General features: G+C 37.4%; 2 protein-coding genes and 1 long non-coding RNA gene across 3 annotated transcripts; all 3 read left to right on the top strand.

The window, feature by feature from the left end:
* Window positions 1-3,079: 3,079 nt before the first annotated feature.
* Window positions 3,080-5,093, top strand: LOC136070739 (uncharacterized). The gene is made up of 2 exons (XR_010631973.1): window positions 3,080-3,309; window positions 4,723-5,093. It is a non-coding gene; the product is annotated as an uncharacterized LOC136070739 (long non-coding RNA).
* A 7,992-nt stretch (window positions 5,094-13,085) lies between these two features.
* LOC136070748 (uncharacterized) lies at window positions 13,086-13,823 on the top strand. The gene has a single exon (XM_065781132.1). It carries the CDS (start codon window positions 13,086-13,088, stop codon window positions 13,821-13,823), a length of 738 nt encoding a protein of 245 aa, XP_065637204.1.
* Window positions 13,824-14,179: 356 nt separating this feature from the next.
* LOC112023598 (uncharacterized) lies at window positions 14,180-14,614 on the top strand. The gene has a single exon (XM_024056212.2). The coding sequence runs from the start codon at window positions 14,180-14,182 to the stop codon at window positions 14,612-14,614; it is 435 nt and encodes a 144-aa protein (XP_023911980.2).
* Window positions 14,615-22,096: the final 7,482 nt, after the last annotated feature.

Raw genomic sequence — 22,096 nt, 5'->3', positions numbered from 1 at the left:
GATTTACTCCTCCATGCACAATAACATCAAAAACAACATATTTGAAGCACGATTTGAACTAATGTCCCTAAAAAAAAAAAATTTAAAGAAACAAAAATCTGGATGTCAATCAAGGAAAATGGGTTTGGGAAGTGAAAATTGGTTGAGAATATCAATTCTGAAACTTCAAAAAAGAAACCCAAGTACACATAATCTTCAATATGACTTGGAACCCATAACCACCATCAAGACCAAATTGTTTTTCTTAAAAATTCATTTTTTAATGGACTAAAATTTAGGCTAAAAAAATTCATTTTGTTAATCTGAAACACAATAAAAGACAAACCCAGCAACATAATTTCATTGAATTTTTACTAAAAAAATGGTTTTTTTTTTTAATTTACTTTCCAAACCACAAGACCGAGTATGAGATTTGCGAAGTGTGCAATCTGAACCACAATTAAAGCAACAACATAATTACTTTTTGACCCACAAGAGTTTGCTCTTGAACTTCCTTTCTTGCTTCCAGTCCAAACTCTTCGATGCCCCTCTTTTATTAAGAAGCTTTGCTCTCTCAAGCAGCATGTCCAGCACCATTTGATTTGTTGTTGATGTGGAGGGTGGGAAATAGATCGGACGGTGGTGATGGTAGCATCTCCAGTGGTGTGTAACGGCATCTATGGCCAGGTGGCGGGTGGCTGGTGGTGTTTGTGGTGGGGTGGCTGGATCGGTGCAACCTTTTCTAAGGAGGAGATTCTGAGTTTTATTTCTAAAATGTTATAAATAAGTTGTTATTGTATATGGTAAGTTGTATGTGTTGTTTAATAAAACGCTGATATGGCATACAACTATTGGAGGGCGTAAACTAAAGCTTTTTTGCCATATCTTGACCGAATTTAAACTCATAAAAAATTAAATAATAAAAGAAAAGAACATAAAATTAGTTCTTTTGATTATTTTAATATTTTTTTCTCTCTACAAAGTTGGTCCCACGTTGAAAAATAACATAAAGCTAAAAAAACAAAAAATTGTTAAAAAAAAAAAGTGAAAAGCTTATGTTACCCGTTACAATACGAGTACAACACATGTAACCTTGCTACTGCTCAGAATACTGTTAGTTACTAAAATCAAGGCCATAAAGCTACACCATAAGAGCATTCACATTAGTGGATGCAAAATCGTGTATAATAGAAAAAGACACAACTTTTACACATTTTGCCTAAAAAATACTCCATATCGGTGCTTTTAAAAATGTGTATAGATGTATATATTTATACACTTGTTACAGTAATCGTGTATATTTACATGGTTACTATAGCTCATTCATATATTATTTTATTAATTTCACATTCACACTTTTTTTTTCTCTCTCTTCTCCGTGCATAACGAACTTAGTAACTTCTCCTCTCCTCATCTTCTTTTTCCTCAGATGCTCACAAACACATCCACACAGACAAATCAACACAGAGATACATAAACACACCCACACACAAACAAACCCACACGGACAAACCAACAAAGAGACAAATTGGTGCTTGTGGAACGATCGGAGCTTGTGGGTCTTGCTTGATCAGAGCTAGGAAGATTTGACTGAGCTTGATTGGTGCTTGACCGAGCTTGATTGGAGAGTTGATTTGTGTTCGAGAGTTTGATCGATGCTTGACCAGTTTGATTGATGCTTGATCGGTTTGATCGATGCTCTGTGTTCGAGAGTTTCGCTAGGAATAAAGCATGGCTTGATCAGTGCTTGACCAAGTTAGGGAGAGTAGATCTGTGTTCAGAAATTGGTAGAGAGATGGGTATAGAGAGAGAGTAACAAATCAGAAAAATGGGCAGAGAGAGAGTGCGCGTATGTAAAAGGGGTAGTTGGGAGCAGGGGCAGAGGGAAGGGGGGCATTTGCCCCCTTTGATGCCCCAAAAATTCTCAAGTAATATATAGTACTAGGTCTTATTTGCATACACTAGGACAATCAGCTTTTTTACATACATATTGTACTTGTACCGTGTATTAGTTTATTGTAAGAAAACAATTTCACATTTGGGGCCACTGCAACTCTTTTAAAAAAAAATTAGGTCCACCTTATAATAATATTATAATAAATAAAACCACTTGTACAGCCTACTTCTCCACCATACTTCTTCACCACTATTTTGCTGAAAAGAATTATGAAAAAAAAAAAAAAAACCTACTTTCATTCACGAGTCATTATAGCACCTCAAAAAAGTTGACGTCCACAAATTTTCACAACTGTTGCATGGCAGTGTGATTGTTGAAAAAAAATTGTGAGTTTATGTATTAATATTTATTAATCACTCACAATCTGCCATATCAAAATTTGACAAAACATTGTAAAATAATTTATGGTTTAGAACTACTCATAGCACCTCTGTTATGTATAACACTTTTTTCTTTCCTCACCAACATTTTTCAGTCTCAAACCCAAGTTTTTTTTTTTTTTTTTTTTTTTTTTTTTTTTTTTAAAACCCAAATTTTAATTGTATATGAAAATTACATTTGCATATAGTTGTTTATTTATTTTTTTATTAAATCAATTAATTAATTTTACTCTCTTTTGATCTTGCCCCCTCTAACCTAAAATCCTGACTTCGCCACTAGTTGGGAGAAATAATAAAAAATTTGAGAAAGTTGTTTATTTAAATAAAAGAGATGATAAAATAGATAAACTGATGTGAGTGTTTTGTAAAAATAGATGAGTAAAATAAAAAAAAAAGGTAAGTTTTTAATGTAAAAATGAATGTGTAAAATACTCTAATTGAAGTAGTTGCTCTAAGAATGTCTTCAGAGTTTTTTTTTTTGATCAATAGAATGTCTTCAGAGTTGTATACAGGGAAAAGTAAAAACACAACACACCATAAGCGGGGGAGACAATATATAGAGCAATACATATAAGGAGGACCGAGACACACGCTCACTCGGAGAGCGTATCTTATAAGACACTCTCTCCAGCTCAGCGTAACGGTCTGGTGGGACTAACCAATGAATCACTGAAACGTGTAAAAAAAATCCAACTTAACATTACCTCTCAAAATTTCAATCGCCCGCCAAAAAGTATTCCAAAATTTTCCTCTTTCTTTCCAAGTTCCTGTTCCTATTTTCATTTATCTCTCTCCGATTTCTCCGTCTTCTCTCCACTCACTATGTCGTTGTCTCCAGTGATTCCGACGATCTGTTTTCCCAGATTTTCTCATCGGTCTTGTTCTTCGCCACAAGCGCCATGGCTTTACCTTTGCTTTTTAGTTGTTGACCGTACCACCATCATCGGTTTTTGCCCTCAAATCTGCCTCCATTCTCACCGTAAACTATAAAAGGTAACCATTTCCCATTTATTTTTCTTCTAGCTTCATTTTTTATTCAAATTGATTTCTTGTGGAACGTTTTGAGATTTCAATAATAAGTATAAATAATAAATCCCAGATGAGTGTGCGTGTGTCAATGGCCAGGAACCGGTGGGTTGCTGGCGGCATTTCTTGGGTTGGTGCGTGCCGACAGGAAATGTCTGTTTGATATTGCAAGTTTGTGTTTTGTATTTTTTTTTTTTGGGTGTGATTTATAGGCATTTTTTTAACGAGCCTGATTGATTGGATTTACTTAGATTGTTATTTGCTGAATTGGGTTTATTTAGTTTTTTATGAACCGGTAGTTTCATATGTAAAGATTGTGCTATTGTTTTTATTTTCTCCTGAGTTTGCTGATTAAGATGGGAGCTCTAAAATTTTTACTGGTTCTTTTTGTTAGTGACCCGTGGTTTAAAATGTTTGTTGATGGGTTATTAAAGAATTTTAGACGAAAACAAAAGGAGGCATATTTTTTTCTTTTTAAATTTTGTTAAATTAATTTGATGCTTGGAATGAGTCAATGGAGTACTTGGATACTTGGATACTAAGAGGAAACAAATACTAATAAGAGGATTGGAGATTATAATGTTAATGTTTTTGAGTCAAAAGATGGTGGCGTCATTGATGACGGCTTGTTCTGCAATTGACGAATCCATGTCTAGGCATGGAGGGCAGGCTGTTAGTACCTATGGTGGCTTCATAATTATCCAATTCTCAACCTCACAAACCCAACAACAACAAAAAAACTAAAAAAAAACCAGTTAAAATACTAGAGCTCCCATTGTGGTTGCAATGTGCTACAACTGTCCTTAGATAATTGTTGCAAACTGCATAATCAGGATATTCTTGACGAACCAAATTTAACTTCTTTCTTCACCAAAAAAAAAAAAAAATTAACTTAGATGGTTAAGTGACTCTTAGATGCACATGTCACGTGTGTTATGCTTTCATTATGGTTTGCTTCAACTATATATGGGGTGCTCTCTGCTCATGACTCGTGAGTACTTATATAGATATATATATATATATATATTGTCAAATTTAGTACATTGCACAAACTTTGGGATTTTAGTTATATCATTAGGCAGAGATCATTCTTGCTTGGTCATGAGGTATGCTAAAAGTCCTTGTGACATTTTTCTTTGTTCTCCTAACTTTTTTTAGGTACCTGTTCTTTCTTAAATTTGGATTGAATGTGCAGATGTGTGTTTTGCTTGTGGGTGATATGTTTGTTGTATTGTTGTTCTTTCCATAAGTGAACTTGTGGGGATGTTTTTTGCTTGCTTGAATTGTTATTAAATCATACTTTTACAAGTTTAGCCCAGTTCTATTCTACGTTATTCAGATTTATCAATGACTATATGTCCTTTGCTTTCTTCTTAGCAGGGTAAAATTTTAGCTTTCGCTGACCAAAAGTTCAATGTATGATGCTAGAAAAAGGTTTTGAAGCCTTCCATAATGGATTGAAGTCACATACCATGAAGTCAACAAGGCTGATTTTAAATTTTAGTGAAATATTGTAACTAGATGTCTTTATTAAAAGTTTTAGTGAAAATATAACTAGATGTCAAAAAGTTCAATATGCCAGGATCATAATTTGTAACAGTGTTAAGGAAAAGACTTTCCAAAATATTCGTTGTCTTGTATTCTCTAATTTAAATAATTGAGTTTTCTCATTCATTTGTACAAAAACTCTTACTAGGATTTACTATATAAACCGAGAGAATGCAATAAAATGTATTTATTCTTTTCTGCTATTGGTAAAATTTTAGTATAATAATGTTCTTTTTTTTAAACCTACATGCATATATAGAAACCAACACATTATAGTAGCTTCAAAAGTCAAAATATTACTATAAGCTGTAAGCTGTCCAAAATGCAAGATATTTCAAATTCTTGTATTTGTTATTTAAAGGATTGAATCTTGATCAATGTTCGAAAGAACATGAGTAATCTATGCCTAAGGAAATAATTTGGATAACTTATATGATAACACCTTCATTGTCTTTATACACCGATGATGGCAACGTTTACATTCAAAATCAAGACTAACTCAATACTAAGCTAAAATAAAGGACTCAAACAGGACTAAGTACTCTAAAATACTACTTCCTAAGACTTGGTCAGGACTCAGGACAATAAGAATTTCCAATGTTGCAATGTATATACAACTCAAACACAACAACATAAACATCAACATAAATACATTGCATCTCCACATCTCCACCTATGTTTCAGATTTGCTCCACATGCAACAGCTCAAGAAATACTTGTATCAATATCTTCCTTTGATTTGGTAGAGTCCTACATGAAAGATGTCATGATCTTAGAAAAGTAATAAACAAAAGCATACAATACAATTTAACTTATAAAAAATAAGTGATTTCATTGTGGCATTAAAAAACTTTCCTAAAGATTGATGCAATGTATATACAACACGAAACATCTTAACTGGAAAAATTGATGCTTTAGAGGCTGTTTGGGAACTTTTTTTTGGTCACTCAATTTTCGTCACTCAATTTTCATCACTCATCACTCATCACTCATCACTCATTTTTCATCACTCATCACCCATCACTCTAAAATTAATACCCGTTTGGCTCCATCTTTTTCATGTAAAAAAAAAAAAAAAAAACACCAAACCCAGAACCAACGTGAAACGAAAAGAAAAGAAAAAAAGAAAAGAAATGAGAATGGAAAAAAAACCCAGAAAGTGAGAAAAAGAAGCAAAAGAAGAAGAAGAAAGCAGGTCTGCCGTGAAAGACAAAAAGAAAAGATAAAAAAAAAAAGAGAAAAGAAGAAAAAGAGGAAGCAAATTCTGACTGTGAGACCGGTTTGGTAATGGTATTTACAATTTTGTCATTGAAAATTGAGAATTGAAAACTGAAAACAGCCAAAAGTTGTTTTCAGTTTCCATAACTCATAACTCAAAAAGTAGAGAATTGAGTATTGAAAACAGAGTTATGGAAATAGAGTATTGGTGTAGGCAAACGAGTATTTTGCTATGAGTCCCACCATTTTTGAGAATTGAGTTATAAAAACTGAGAATTGAGTCATGAAAATGAGTCATCCAAACAGCCTCTTAAGTTCTCCTAGGAGAGGGGGAATGGAAGCAAAGAGTTAAACTCAACAAGTAAAACTAAGAGTGGCGCAGTCTTTTTTATATATGGTTCTATTCAACTTCATTATAAATTTATAATACTTTATGAAACGAAGAAAACACAAACCGGTATTATATTTAGTCAGCCACTATGTCGGCGATATTGTCAGCCACTTCACCCGGAGCATTGGGTAGATTCTTCATCAGATCAAAATTCACCTTCGGAAAAAAAATGATTTTATACTTCAATTTCACAAAGGAAAAAAAAAAAAAACCATGCCATGCAACATAAATAAAAAGAACAAAATGAGATGGAACTGAAGCCACTTACCATGGCAAGGAATCCGATAAAAGCTGTGAAAAGGAAGAAGCTAGCACTCATCCATTTGCCATGAAAAGAGAAGCGTAGTGCAGAGCGAGCAAACTCCATAGTGCACACCTTAATGAACTGAATCTTATATTGTGAAGTTATAAATTTCATGAAACAGATAAAGTAACAACCATGGAAGCTAAACACCAAGTGCGCCAAAATTGTATCCTTTGTCATATAAAGCACAACCTCATGAGCAAGCATGTATGCGCGTTTCAAGAAACCTACCCACCGCCCCGTTGCTTTGTTCAGTAATAATATGAAGATTGCATACGACGCATAGCATATTGGACTTCCTATAATTATGAAGCCTAAGTGAGATAGGAAAGCCCATTTCTTCTTATAGGCCATGAATGCAGGTGCAATATTGTCAAAAACTTTCTGGTCCAGTAGGAAACTCAAACAAGCCATGAAAGCAACGTTGAACACTACTGAAATTAAAAACCAGTTAACAGAATGAATCCTTGCAGGTTGTGCCGCATCTCCTGTACCTGCTATGTCAGTTTGCATCCCCATTTGCTCTTGATTCTCATCTCTTGTGATTCCCTCAGTAATTCTGTCTCTGGCTACCATAACTTCAACCGCAGAAGAATTTGCTTCCAAAGCTTGGCCATTCAAGTCAAGTATACCCTAATGATATAAAGAATAAAACCTTTCTAAATCAGTAAATGAATCTAAAAGCTGATTACCAAAATAGGTTTAGTGGAACAACATAATATTTTCAGTTACTAATCAACAAAAGTTCCCCACAAAAAATCTCCTTCAAAGCATCATCCTCGTCAAAGATGTTCTTTGTGGGGGTTCAAATAACGACTAGTAGAATAGACAAATAATCACATCAAGAACAGACTTATACTTTGCTACAACACCTACCTATTTTATTTTTGGGTAAAATGGCAGTGTTTATCCAATATTCCAATTAGATGATTAAACATTAATCAAAACTTAAAAAAAAAAAAAAAAAAAAACTAAATCCCTTAACGACAGAGGAATTTCACCTAATCAAAAACTCTCCTCACTCACACTTTATGAAAATTTAGTTAACTTAAATTCCACTCTGTTTCTTGTTCTCAAAACAGAGCACAGCTTCTAATTTTTAAACAATCCAAGGAGGGAGCAACCTTAAGTCCTCCACTAGCATGCTTGCACAAAGGCTTCCTGGGTAGCTTCTAGCAAGAGAGAGCTACTCGGTAAGCCATCACTAAAAGATTAAGTTTATCATCCAATTATCAGCGACTTCATCGAAACTTTATTTTTTGAGGAGAGACTTCAACAAAATTTGGACAAAGTATTGGCTTGACACGCTACATACGTGCTGCTACGAAGGGATCTGGATGTGATATTAGGATATGGCTCATTGCAGCCATATCTCTCTCTCTATAGCTAACTATATAATAAATATTATATTATTGTTTCACATATTATAGTGCATTTTATTCATTCATAACTCGAATTTTGACTTTAAAAAAAATTGCAAAATTGATGATTCATGTGAACAAAATCTAAATAGATAAATAACATAATAAAAATGTTTATCAAAAAAAAAAAAAAATGAATGCACTTTCTTTTTATGAAGGTTTTTTTAAAATATAATTACATTAAAATATTATTAGTATTAAAATGAATAACTTCTCATTTTTCAAATTTGTCTCAAATACTATATAATCATGATATGCAAAATTGTGTGTCATATATATATATATATTTCCCCCTCAACCCAAATACTAGCTCCGCTACTGATTTACATGCATATCAACCCTTTAAGATTTATTATTATTTTTTTTTTTAAGAATCCAGACCCGAAGTCACAAGCCTTCAAGATTTAAGAAAGTAAAACTAAAAAAATCACAAAAAGAAAAAGAAAAAGAAAAAGCCTTTTATCTAATTCCCAGAACCCAACCTCACTATTTCTTAAAATATCAAATTCCAAAGCACCAACAAAGCAAGAATCAGGTTTCTTGCTTTGTTGGTTCGATTAATCAGGTTTCTTGCTTTGTTGGTTCGATTAATCAGGAATCGGTTTGTTGCTCCTGATGCTCATTTTTGTTGCTCCTGTTGCAAATAGATTGCTCCTCCTGAATAGTAATAGATTGCTTAATTCTAATTTGTATTGCTAAATAGATACAAACTCATGGGTATAATTCACCTTGAAAATTAACTTGCAATAAGAGGGTGTCTAAAATCTTATATACACATAATTAAGATTACACTTAATCCATGTGGGACGTGAGTCACATGAAAACAACAGCACTTGGGCATTTGAGGCACAAAGTTTGAAGATGGCCAAAAGAAAATAAAACTGCTAATTCGTATAGAACTTGGCCCAGCTATAACTAAGGACATTAATAGTTACTGTGTGATTATTAAAGCCTTATGAGGAAGAAGAACATTCTTCAAGTTTGTGATGGAAATATTGCGTGACATGAGGATGAAAGGCATTAGCCTTGAATTAGAGATTCTATTGATTGTGTTGGAAAATTTCGTTAGGGCTCATCATCATCAAGACGTTTGGAAGTTGAATTGAAATTAATGAAATTGAGCTGATTATAAGTCATAAAGCCCAAAAAAATTAAGGATTATAAAACCCAAAAAGGATTGTGGGTTATAAAGCACAATAAATTATAGGCCATGAACAACCCCCCCCCCCCCCCCTCCCAAAAAAAAAAAAAAAAAATCAGGCTCTCCTCAACACCTCCTCTCTATCCCCAACCCCAGCGCCTTCCAAAAATCACCCCCACAACAAAAATCACTTCATTCCAAACACACCCTAAAAGTAAACATTCTAGAAATAACATGAAAATATCATCATCCAATCCACACAAACAAAAATTACAAATGACATCACAAATTAAGTAAAAAATGTATAATGGAGTACGAGACAATTAATGACACAAAAACATAGCTAATTCGAAAACCCAAGTCAGATAACAATTTATAACATGACATCTTCTACTTGAAAAATTGCAGCAAGGCAGATGTACCCTGCACAAANTGACTTTTCATCTTCTCTCATAATTTTTTCTATATTATTTAATGTTTGTTTGGTGATTACTTCCTCAGATATGTCACTTTGTTTTTGTTTAAAAAAAGAAAGTGATTTTAGAGCTACTTCACTGAATATTTGTCATTTGCTACAAGTATCTTTAGTTAGTTGGCTCTTATTTCTCACCACGACTCTGAATTTTTAATTAGGAAGCTGGGCAAAGAGAATTTTGGTGGTTGTGAATAAGCATTATCCATCTGAACTACGTGCAGCAATTCACAAGTTCCTTGAGGTCCATTGACCACCTTCTCTCTTCTCACCACTCCCCCCCCCCCCCACCCCCCCCCCCCCCCCCCCCCCCCCCCCCTCCCCCTCTCCCAAAAAAAAAAAAAAAATCAGTTGTTATCATTTCCAAACATGGATTATGGGTCCTTAAAACCAAAAATAATTGTGAGTTATTAAGCTCAGAAAAGTAAATCCCACTATACAGTTAAGATGTTGAACCTAAGTATGCTTTGTATGGAAAAGACACGAGCATTCACCTTTCATATATAGATAAAAGGTTAGGTTTTGTTTCTCAAAGAAAAAAAAAAAAGAGGTTAGGTTTTGCTCAAGATGAATTTAGAGAAGGTTAATTACACTTTTTTACATTGAGTCGTAGAGAGTGGCTTTGATTATTTGTTTTCTATCAAGTATGTTTTATAAATTAATGGTTTGTTTGGATTAAGGGAGAGTAATGGAGAGCAAAGTAGAGTAGATTTGATTTAGCACAAAATTAGTTTATTTTTAACCAACTCTACTTTATTCCCCTTTACTCTCCTTCCTTCCCCCCTCCATCCAAACAGGCCATAAATGTGTTTTTCTATTGAAAAATGGTGAGGTGGATTACTAAAGTTTAGGGAGGACGTCATGAAGGTAAAATGATACATTTTAAACAACAAGTAAACAGTGTTAAAATGACCAAAATTACAAGTGGATAAATTGTAATTATCTCTAAAATAAAATAGTGGCGACTCATTGTACCACTCTTGATTTAGGGAAAGATGTAATCAGTTCAACCGCAATTTTAAGAAGCACCAACATAATATCACCCATTCATGAGTCTGACCCAATAACACAGATGGTAAATGTTGTTGTCTCTCCCATCTTTCAAACTAGCAATATTGGCTCCTATTTGTTTTAACATCTCTTTATTAGCCATCACATGGGCTATCAATATCATTTCAACTAGTCCATAATTATAACTCTCATCCATTTCTACTTGTGTAGGAGCTTCGACTTTCTTGGAACTACTAAAAGTCAATTATCAAACTCAAGTGAAGTTAAGGACGTGCTTTCTTTGGGTGGGGTATACTATTGTGCATGAAACACACGGAAAACCAAATGTAAATATGCCAAGTTATTTGTTAAAAGTCTTTTAATTTTTCTCTTGATTATTCAAAAATAGTGGACACATCGAATAGTAACGGATACGTCAATTGACAAAAATAGTGTGTACCTCGGAAAATAACGGATGTGTCAATTAACTAGAAGTTTATGTATGCTTTTCCTACTAGTTTATCAAAAATCTTAAAGGGTCGGTTTGGTTGGAGGAGTGAAAAAGTGAGAAGATAAAAAATGGTGAAAGGATGGAAAAGTAAGATGATGGAAAATATATAGTTTTCCCTCGTGTGTGTTTGGTTGGAGGGATGGAAAAGTAGGAGGGTAGAAATTTTTTTTGTTTGGTTGAAAAGAAAAGTGGGAGGATAGAAAATGTAGTTTATAGAAATTGACTATTATACCCTTATTACATCATAGGTAATAAATAGATTTATTTGTACTCATTAAATAATATAAAATTTACCAACAATTCTATTTTTCAATGAGAAGTGTTATATCCACAACATTTTTCACAATACTTTTACAATAAAATTTATGTGAAAAGTTGTTACTAGTTCTAATTTGAACCTACCACTGATATTATTTTTTTACTCACCAATATTAACCAATAACAATCTATTACTTATCCTATCAAAAAAAAAAAAAAAACAATCTATTACTTAAAATTTATTGTGAAAATATTATGAAAATGTTATGGTAACATTTCTCAATTAGGATTTTTTTATTCTTTATATTATTTCTGTGGGGACAATTTTTGCTTCAAGGCCAAGGGTTAGACCATGTTGGAACCTAGACAAATTTGTTGTCCCACGTGGGAAAGAAATGCTTCCTCTTCATGCCATATAAGGGATGACTAAGTGGATGAAGAGTACCACTAGTTTGGTTGCTAGTTTTGTCCCCACATTAAAAGGATCCTTTTAATGTGGGGACAATTTTTGCTTCAAGGCTAAGGGTTAGACCATGTTGGAACCTAGGCAAATTTGTTGTCCCACATGAGAAAGAAATGTTTAACCAAACTAGTGGTACTCTTCATCCACTTGGTCATCCCTTATATGGCATGAAGAGGAAGCATTTCTTTCCCATGTAGGATAACAACCAAACTAGTGGTACTCTTCATCCACTTGGTCATCCCTTATATGGCATGAAGAAGAAGTATTTCTTTCCCATGTGGAACAACAAATTTGCTTAAGTTCCAACATGGTCTAGCCCTTAGCCTTTGAAGCAAAAATTGTCCCCACATTAAAAGGATCATTTTAATATGAGGACAATTTTTGCTTTAAGGCCAAATGTTAGACCATGTTGGAACATAGGCAAATTTGTTGTCCCACATGGGAAAGAAATGCTTCCTCTTCATGCCATATAAGGGATGACCAAGTGGATAAAGAGTACCACTAGTTTGGTTAACCAAACTAGTGGTACTCTTTCTCATTGGTTCATCCCTTATATGGCATGAAGAGGGAGGAGCTCTTTTCCATGTGGGACAATTGGTGCTGTCTGTAAGAAGAGCTTGAGCAAGAGTGGAAGCAATGATGGCAAAACCACAGCAGCAACCAGCAGAATCTAGGGCATCCTAACACGTCGATCCTTTTCTCAACTTGGAGCAAAAACATAATCGAGAAGGCAGTGTACATACTACACATACTGACCAAAGCCATCCACGGGGTAGAAGTCACGTGTCTCATACAAAGAAAAACAGAAACATGCAACGAGAGATTGACCAGTTAAAGAGGGAATTGCGCCATGCAAAGAGGAAACGATCCTCTTCATACTCTGATGATAATTCTAACGACGAACAAGACATCACTTATAAATAGAGATCTCGAACACTAGTCAGTGAATCCTTTTCCTATGAAGAAGAACATTATCGTAAGAGGCAACCTCGAAGCCCATCACGTGGAGGCATAGGGAACGATGCTATGAGCAAGGCTTTGAATCAAATCTCTGGGTTGCCTTTTATGCGCAGGATTGAAGAAGCAAGACTTCCTTGTCGTTTTCATCAACCAACTTTCACTATCTATAATGGTAGAACAGACCCCGCGGAGCACGTGAGCCACTTCAACCAAAGGATGGCTGTACATTCAAAGGATGAAACTTTGATGTGCAAGGTTTTCCCTTCCAGCCTGGGACTAGTTGTGATGAGATGGTTTGACAGCTTGAAAGCAGATTCCATTAGTTCCTTCAAAGAACTCACTCAAGCATTTGGTTCCCGTTTTGTCACCTGCCGGAGAGTGGCTCGGCCCTTAGCTTCACTGCTATCCTTGAGCATGCAAGAGGGTGAGACCTTGAAAACGCACTCAGATAGGTATTGGGAGATGTTCAACGAGATGGAAGACGACTATGATGAAGTGGCCCTTAATACGTTTAAGCTCGGCCTACTTGCCGACTATGGTTTAAGAAAGTCTCTGACTAGAAAACCTATCACCAATGTGCGTAACCTGATGGACAGGATTGATAAGCATAAAAGAAATGAAGAGGATCAACAGCAAGGGAAAGGCAAGGATAAAGTTATCTCTCAAGAGAGGAGGGATTTCAGGTCGGACCGTTATAATAACAATAAACCACGAAGAAATTTCATTGGACAATTTGGATCGCGAATCATCAAGCAGTCAACACAGTATTCCGAGAGCCGGTGCATCAAGTTTTGGAGAAGATAAAAAATGAACCATTCTTCAAGCTACCGAACACGATGGTAGGAAATCCTGAGAGACGTAATCGTAACTTTTACTGCTAGTATCACCAGGTTCATGGGCATACCACAGACGACTGTAGAAGTCTTTGGGATCATTTGGAGCAGCTTGTCCGCGAGGGTAAATTAACACAACTCTCGCATCACTCTAGCGACCGAGGAGGTCAGACGAGATCGGAACCTCGAAGGGATGATTCAAGACCCCCTTTGGGAACTATTAATGTCATCTTCGTCGCACCGGGAAGAACAGGATCTTGGCCATCTAGGGTAATGTTGGTGGCTCGTTTACCCATAGATGGTAATCATGATCCGAAGAGATTTAAAATGTGTATTCCACCAATTCTTGGATTCTCAGACGAAGATAAAGTAGGAACCATCCAACCTTATGACGATGCTTTGGTAATCACCCTTAGAATTGGGGGTTATGATGTGAAGAGGGTAATGGTGGACCAGGGCAGTGCAGTCAAAATAATATACTCTGACCTATACAAAGGGCTAAACTTAGAACCTGACGACCTAATGCCATTCAGTTCCCCCCTGGTGAGTTTCAAAGGAAGAGTTGTTATCCTAAAGGGCCAAATACGATTACCCGTGCAAGCTGGTATGGAAATAGTAGAGGTAGATTTCATTGTCGTAGATGCATATTCGCCCTATATTGCAATTGTGGCTAGACCTTGGCTTCATATGCGAGGGGCTGTTTCCTCTACTCTGCATCAGAAGATTAAATATCCATCTGAGGGACAAGTTAGTGAAATCTAGGGAGATCAATCCGTGGCCAAACAATGCTTGGTGGTTGCCATCCAGCATAAGCCCTAAACTGAGTCCTCGGCCCAGGCTGAAAGGGATTTATAGCAATTAAAACCTTGGGCATCGTCCGTCGAAGATTCAGCCGAGGGCACCAGGTGCGAAGATTTGATAAAAGTTGCTATCAGAGACAATCCAAAAAAGTTTTTTCAAGTCGGATCTCAGCTACCTTTAAAGGAGAAGGAAGAGCTAATAGAGTTCCTTAAAAGAAACATTGATGTATTTTCCTGGAATGTTTACGAAGCCCCGAGGGTAGATCCAAAATTCATTTGTCACCATCTGAAAGTCAATCCCATGACCACCCCTAAAAAACAGCCTCCTCGGCGCCTATCCAAGGAGCATGCTGACGCAGTGCGAGAGGAAGTAACAAAGCTCAAACAAGCTGGAACTATTAAAGAGGTTTTTTATCCTGAGTGGCTAGTGAATACTGTGGTGGTAAGGAAGAAGGATGGGAAATGGCGAGTATGTGTAGACTTCACTGACTTAAATAAGGCTTACCCCAAGGATCCATTTCCTATGCCTAAGATAGACCAGCTAGTGGATGTAATAGTTGGTCACTCTCGGATGAGTTTTCTGGATGTTTTTCAAGGTTATCACCAAATACCATTAGCCTTGGATGATTAGGAGAAGACTGCATTTGTCACCCCTATTGGGAATTACCACTATAAGGTGATGCCATTCGGCTTGAAAAACGTAAGATCTATCTACCAAAGATTGATGCCGAGGATGTTTGAGCCACAACTGGGTAAAAATATCGAGATTTACATAGATAACATGGTGGTGAAAAGCAAGATTGTTTCTGAACATGTAAAGGACCTTGAAAACATTTTTGAAGTCCTAAGAAGGTACAAGCTGCGTCTAAACGCTTCCAAATGCTTATTTGGTGTGGGATCAGGCAAGTTCTTGGGTTACATAGTAACTCATAGGGGAATTGAGGTCAACCAAGATCAGATAAAAGCCATCAACAATTTACAACCTCCTCGGAATCCCAAAGAGGTCCAGAAATTGACTGGAATAGTTGCGGCTCTGAACCGATTTATCTTTCGGTCAGCAGATAGGTGTAGGCCTTTCTTCTTGTTAATCAATAAGTGGAAGAGATTTGAGTGGACTGAAGAATGTGCTTTGGCTTTTCAGCAACTTAAGGATTATTTGGCTCGGCCACCAATCATGTCCAGTCTTGAACCAGATGAAGTCTTGTTTGCCTACATTGCTGTGGCTCCTTATGCTGTAAGTTTGGTGTTGATACAAGTGGACCAAGGTATACAAAGGCCAGTTTACTACGTGAGTAAATCATTGTAGGGGTGTAATCGGTTCGATTCGATTGGCTTTTTTAGTTTTGGCCAACCGAAATCGAAATTTTCGGTTTGTGAAATTCTCAACCGAAACCGACCGAAATAATTGGAAATCAATCGGTTTCGGTGGTATTTCGTTTTCCATCGGTTTTGGTCGGTTTTCGGTTAAGCACATGGGGCCATCTATTTTTCCAAAACTCTAAGTTAACATCACAGTCACAAAAAGAAAATAACAACTTAACAAAAAATAACAACTCAACATCACATTTTTTCAATAAGAAAAAAACAACTCAACATCAGATTCACAAAAAAATAGCATTGATTCAAAACCCACAGAAAAAAATAGCATTGATTCAAAACCCACAGAAAAAAATAGCATTGATTCAAAACCCAAAATACAAAAAAGAGAGGGTTATCAAGAAATTAAAAAGAGACTAGAGAAGGTCACCGTGAGAATGAAAAGATCAAGCAGCGTGGGGAGGCTGGCATGTGGAGGCGGCAGCAGAGGCGTGAGGCGTGAGGGAGATGGAGGCGTGAGGGTGATGAGGGAGATGGAGGCGTGAGGCGTGAGGTGTGAGGGCGATGAGCCGATGAGGGAGATGGAGGTCGGCGTGCGTGAAGGAGATGGAGGCCGGCGTGTGGGAGATGAGGGAGATGGAGGCGTGAGGGCGATGAGCCGATGAGGGAGATGGAGGTCGACGTGCGTGAGGGAGATGGAGGATTTTATTTTTAGATGAGGGCGTGCAATGTAAGTGGGGTAGGTAAGGTAAGGGTTTTTATTTTCTTTATTTTCAATTAGTTTTTGTTAACTTAATTAATTTAGTTAATTAGTTTAATTTTAGTTAATTAATCTAGATTATCTAATGGGCAGAGGGCAGTAGGCTTCTTTCAAAAAAAAAAAAAGGGGGGGGGGCAATGGGCTTGAGTAATTTTGGCAAGGCCAAGCCACGTTTACACACTTGACATTATATATATTTAATATAAAATATAATATACTAATATATTTCGGTTCGGTTCGGTCGGTTCGGTTCATTCAAATTTGCCACTGAAAACCGAACCGAAATTTTCGATTTTTTATGTAATAAAACCGAAACCGAACCGAAATTTTTGCGTCAGTTCGGTCGGTTTGAAGCGGTTTTTTCGGTTCGTCGATTTTTTGCACACCCCTAAATCATTGCATGAGGCTGAGATTCGATATCTACCACTGGAGAAAGCCATCCTAGCAGTAGTGCTTGGTACTTGGAAGCTGCCTCACTATTTTCAAGCACATACGATGGTTGTTCTTACCCAACTTCCACTCAAGACCATACTCAGAAGTGCTGACTACACCGGGAGAATAGCTAAATGGGGTACTGTCCTAGGGGCTTTTGACATCAAGTATATGCCTCGTACCTCCACAAAGGGGCAAGTCCTCGCAGATTTAGTAGCCGAGTTCACTGAGCCCTCGTTAGAAGAATTAATACTAGCACAGTACATGGATGAAAAATCAGTTGGCGTAATCTCTCAGAAAGGCCCCTCACTTCGGGAAGTATATGTAGACGGCGCAGCGAATCAGAAAGGATCAGGAGTGGGGCTCGTGCTAATATCCCCAGAGAAGATCATTATTGAAAAGTCTCTACGACTAAGCTTCACGGCAACAAATAACGAGGCTGAATATGAAGCTCCACTGATGGGAATAGCTATGGTTCAAAGAATGGGAGGAAGGTCAGTGGAGGTGTTTTCGGACTCAAGGTTAGTCGTTGGCCAAGTGCAAGGGAAATTTGAAGCGAAAGATGAAAGAACGCAAGGGTACTTGAGCCGAGTTAAATGTCTACAATCAGAATTTGAATCTTTTAATTTGGTACACATCCCCAGAAATGGTAATGCACATGCTGATTCTTTGGCCACACTCATTACCTTCTCGGCGCAAGATCTACCTAGGGTTATCCTTGTTGAGGATTTGCACAAGCCCACGAGGACCGAGGGAGAGGTAGTTCAAGTTCATCAAATCAGAGCTGAACCCAGCTGGGTGGACCCCATAATTAAATTCTTGAAGGAGGATATATTGCCTGAAGAAAAGTTGGAAGTTGACAAAATTCGGAGGAAGGCAACTAGATTTTGGCTATTCGAGAACCAGAAATTATACAAACGCTCCTATTTAGGGTCGTACTTGCTGTGCATGCATCCTGAAGTAGCCGAATCACTCCTTGAAGAGTTGCACGAAGGAATCTGTGGAGCCATACCGGGATAGATCCTTAGCTCACAAAGCCATTACTCAAGGCTATTGGTGGCCAAATATGCAGAAGGAGGCTCATGAGTATGTTAAGAAATGCGATTAATGTCAGCAGTTTGTCCCAAACATACATCAACCAGGTGGAACCTTAATCCACTATCCAGCCCATGGCCTTTCACTTAATGGGGCTTAGATATCGTGGGTCCATTCCTTAAGGTTGCAGGAAATAAGAAGTACCTTCTGGTCGGCACAGATTATTTCACCAAATGGGTTGAAGCTGAACCTTTAGCCAACATCAGGGATATAGATGTGAAGAAATTTGTTTGAAAAAATATTGTCACTCAGTTTAGGATTCCTCATACCTTCATCTCGGACAATGGCCTTCAATTTGATAGCAAAGCATTCAGGAATCACTGTAGCGAATTGGGAATCATGAACAGATACTCTACACCTGCTTATCCCCAAGGGAATGGGCAAGCAGAAGCTGCTAACAAGGTTATAGTAAATGAATTAAAGAAGAGACTAGACAGAGCGAAGGGTAAATGGGTGGAAGAATTGCCACACGTACTTTGGACATACAGAACTACGCCTCATAGGTCTACTGGAGAAACCCCCTTTTCAATGACCTATGGAGCTGAAGCTGTCATACCTTTAGAGACTGGGTTCCCAACATTGAGGACTAGTTCGTTCAGTCCTACCAGTAACAGTGGGCAGCTAGAGAAGAGTTTGGATCTGATTGAGGAAATGAGGGAAAATGCAATGGTTCGATTAGCACATTACCAACAAAAGCTCAAGCAGGGCTATGATGCCAACGTAAAGTTAAGGCCTCTAGAACTTGGTGATTTGATGCTCAAGAAAGTTGTAGGCACTGCAAAGAACCCAGCTTGGGGAAAGTTAGGACTCAATTGGGAAGGGTCATATCGTATTACCTCAGGGGTTAGGATTGGGGCGTATTTCTTGGAAGACTTAGATAGTCATGTAATACCACGCCCTTGGAATGTAAACAACATCAAAATGTACTATTATTAATTGAATCTTTTCTTTAATCGATATGCCAATTTGTTATATAAAGTTTTTGGACAAGTGTTTAAACTTATATCCAATCATGCTTGAAGTCCTCGGACCAAATGATTTGGGTTAGTTAATACTCGTTTACGATTCTCCTAAGTGCTTAAACTTAAAACCAATCATGCCTGAAGTCCTCGGACTAGATGATATGGATTAGTTAACACTCGTTTACGATTCTCCTAAGTGTTTAAACTTAAATCCAATAATGCCTGAAGTCCTCGGACTAGATGATATGGATTAGTTAACACTTGTTTACGATTCTCTTAAGTGTTTAAACTTAAATCCAATCATGCCTGAAGTCCTCGGACCAGATGATTTGGGTTAGTTAACACTCGTTTACAATTCTCCTAAGTGTTTAAACTTAAAACCAATCATGCCTGAAGTCCTCGGACCAGATGATATGGATTAGTTAATACTCGTTTATAATTCTCCTAAGTGTTTAAGCTTAAATCCAATCATGCTTGAAGTCCTCAGACCAGATGATTTGGGTTAGTTAACATTCGTTTACGATTCTCTTAAGTGTTTAAACTTAAATCCAATCATGCCTGAAGTTCTCGAACCAGATGATTTGGGTTAGTTAACACTCGTTTACGATTCTCCTAAGTGTTTAAACTTAAATCCAATCATGCCTGAAGTCCTCAGACCAGATGATTTGGGTTAGTTAACACTCGTTTACGATTCTCCTAGGCATTTAAAAGCAAATCCAATCATGCCTGAAATCCTTGGATCAGATGATATGGGTTAATTAACATCTTCATATCTTCATTATTAATGTTTAAATTTAACACACATCTTGCTTGAAATTCTCGTAAGTATTTGAGTAAACTCTAACTTATGATAGATCTCTCCAGCCATGCACTTAATTCAAAATCAATGCTCAATAGTATTCTTTGTCAGTATTCGAGAAAACCTGTAAGACCTTTACATCATTCATTGCTTCCATTGTTTGTTAATAACTCTTATATGACCTACTTTCATCAGTATTTGATTAAGTTGTTTGCACCATTAGCATGATATCATTGTTAAGTCTGCCAATGTTACAATGGTGGTAAGTCATAGTTATTTGCAATAATAAATAAAACTCATAATACGTGCAATGAAGACACTAAAAGTAAAAGAAAAACTATTTCATTAATCAAAAGAAAGTACTTTTCAATCTCTTACAAAAAAAAAAAAAAAAAAAAACTAAGCTAATACAATTATGGAATAAAATTCCTAAATACTTAAGTCTTCGTCTAGGCGGCCGAGGAGTCAACAATCTGGCTAAGCTGGGCAGCAGCAGCGTCTGGGGCTTGATCTTTAAGTTCAGGAGGAGTTTTCTTCTTCTCCAGATCTTTACTCTTTTCCTGAGCATCCTCAGATTGCTTACTTGTATCACTAGCCTGACCAGACTCTTTGGTAGCTTCAGTAGGAGCAGGGGGGATCTGGCCGACCAAAAGCTGCTCAGAGGCCTCCGAGGGCTGCATGGGGGGAAAGGAATCAGAGCCTAGGAGTTCACGAATATCAAGATCGTAGTAAATGCTCCCAGGCTGCCTCAAATTAGAATCTGTAGAGACTCCAGCAGCATCTAGGGCCTTACCCCAAGTTATGTCACAATAGTCTCTACAGACTATGGAGAACTCCTCTGTGAGTTTGACTTGAGTCTTCTCCACCCCTAGCTTATATGTAGCTTGCTTTTCAGCCTCAACTGCCTCCTTGGCCAATTGAGTAGCTTCCTGGGCCAATCGGGCAGTTTCCTTGGCTTGCTGAAGCTCAGCACGAAGGCCTTTGACCGATTCTCTCTCCTCCTCCAGATTGATCTCAGTCATGCGCAACTGTTTGCCTTGATCTTCGACCTGCTTTTCAGCAGTCCTTAGGCCAGCATCAAGATTATCCCTTTGACTGGTTATTTCTTTCAGCTGCTCGGACAGCCGAGAATAATCTTCTTTCATATTACCCAAAAAATTTTCTACCTCTGACCGAGAATAGACCTCCGTCTGGACTTCAGTATAAGCCTTTTTGTTCCATTCCTCGGTCACATATACTTGTTGGGTAATCTACATAGTAGAATGAAAAATTTCAATATAAAGCAAAGAAAAGAGTCAAATAAAAAAGATCAACACCTCAATTGAAGTGGATCAATTTACTTACCATGGCTAGATCCCTCTTAAGGGACAGGAAGAGTTCTTGTTGGCTGAAGCGCCTGTAATCCTCCATATCTTTAGGTAGTAGGAGTGGCTGTTCCAGAGCTTCAATGATGAGACCTGGCCTTCCCCCTTGATAATTTCTTATAAAGATATACCAGGGGAAATGAGCACCATCCAATTCCAACCTGGGACACCAGGTGCGTTTCACCCGTCGTACCTCAGCAACGAGATTGTCTTATCGGCATTTGATAGACGAGGCTCTTTTGCTACGATGGTCTTTGACCACCTTCTATTGCTTAGGCCCTTTTGGAGGCATTACCTCCACTTCTTCAGTGTTTGTCATGGGTCTTTTCTTCTTCAGATTTGGTAATGGCTATAGGCCAAGGTCTGAAGGGACCTGAGGAGTTGGTGGAGGAAGATTAACGGCTGGTTGAGACGAGCCAGTTCCTTTAGTCCCAGGTCCTTTGGCCCTGGCCTTCATTAGGTCCTTTAGGCTTGCCATTTCCTCTTCTTCCGAGGAATCATCTAGAAGAGCAGTTATCAAAACAGGAGGGCGAACGCTAGACTGCCTGTTAGCTTCCTCCTCGGCGTCCGAAACTTGTATCACTTGAACCCCTCCTGAAGCCTCTCCTTCAAATTTAAACTTATCAATTTGCTCATCAAGTGAAAAAGTCGAGGAAGCAACTCATTCACCTACTGCTACTGGTTCGAGGGGAACCTGCTGAGCTGGCTGGATGAG

This window comes from Quercus suber, unplaced genomic scaffold (genome assembly GCF_002906115.3).
Source record: "Quercus suber isolate HL8 unplaced genomic scaffold, Cork oak 2.0 scaffold_257, whole genome shotgun sequence".
Taxonomy (NCBI): Eukaryota; Viridiplantae; Streptophyta; class Magnoliopsida; order Fagales; family Fagaceae; genus Quercus; species Quercus suber.
This window is presented reverse-complemented; position numbering and strand designations above follow the sequence as displayed.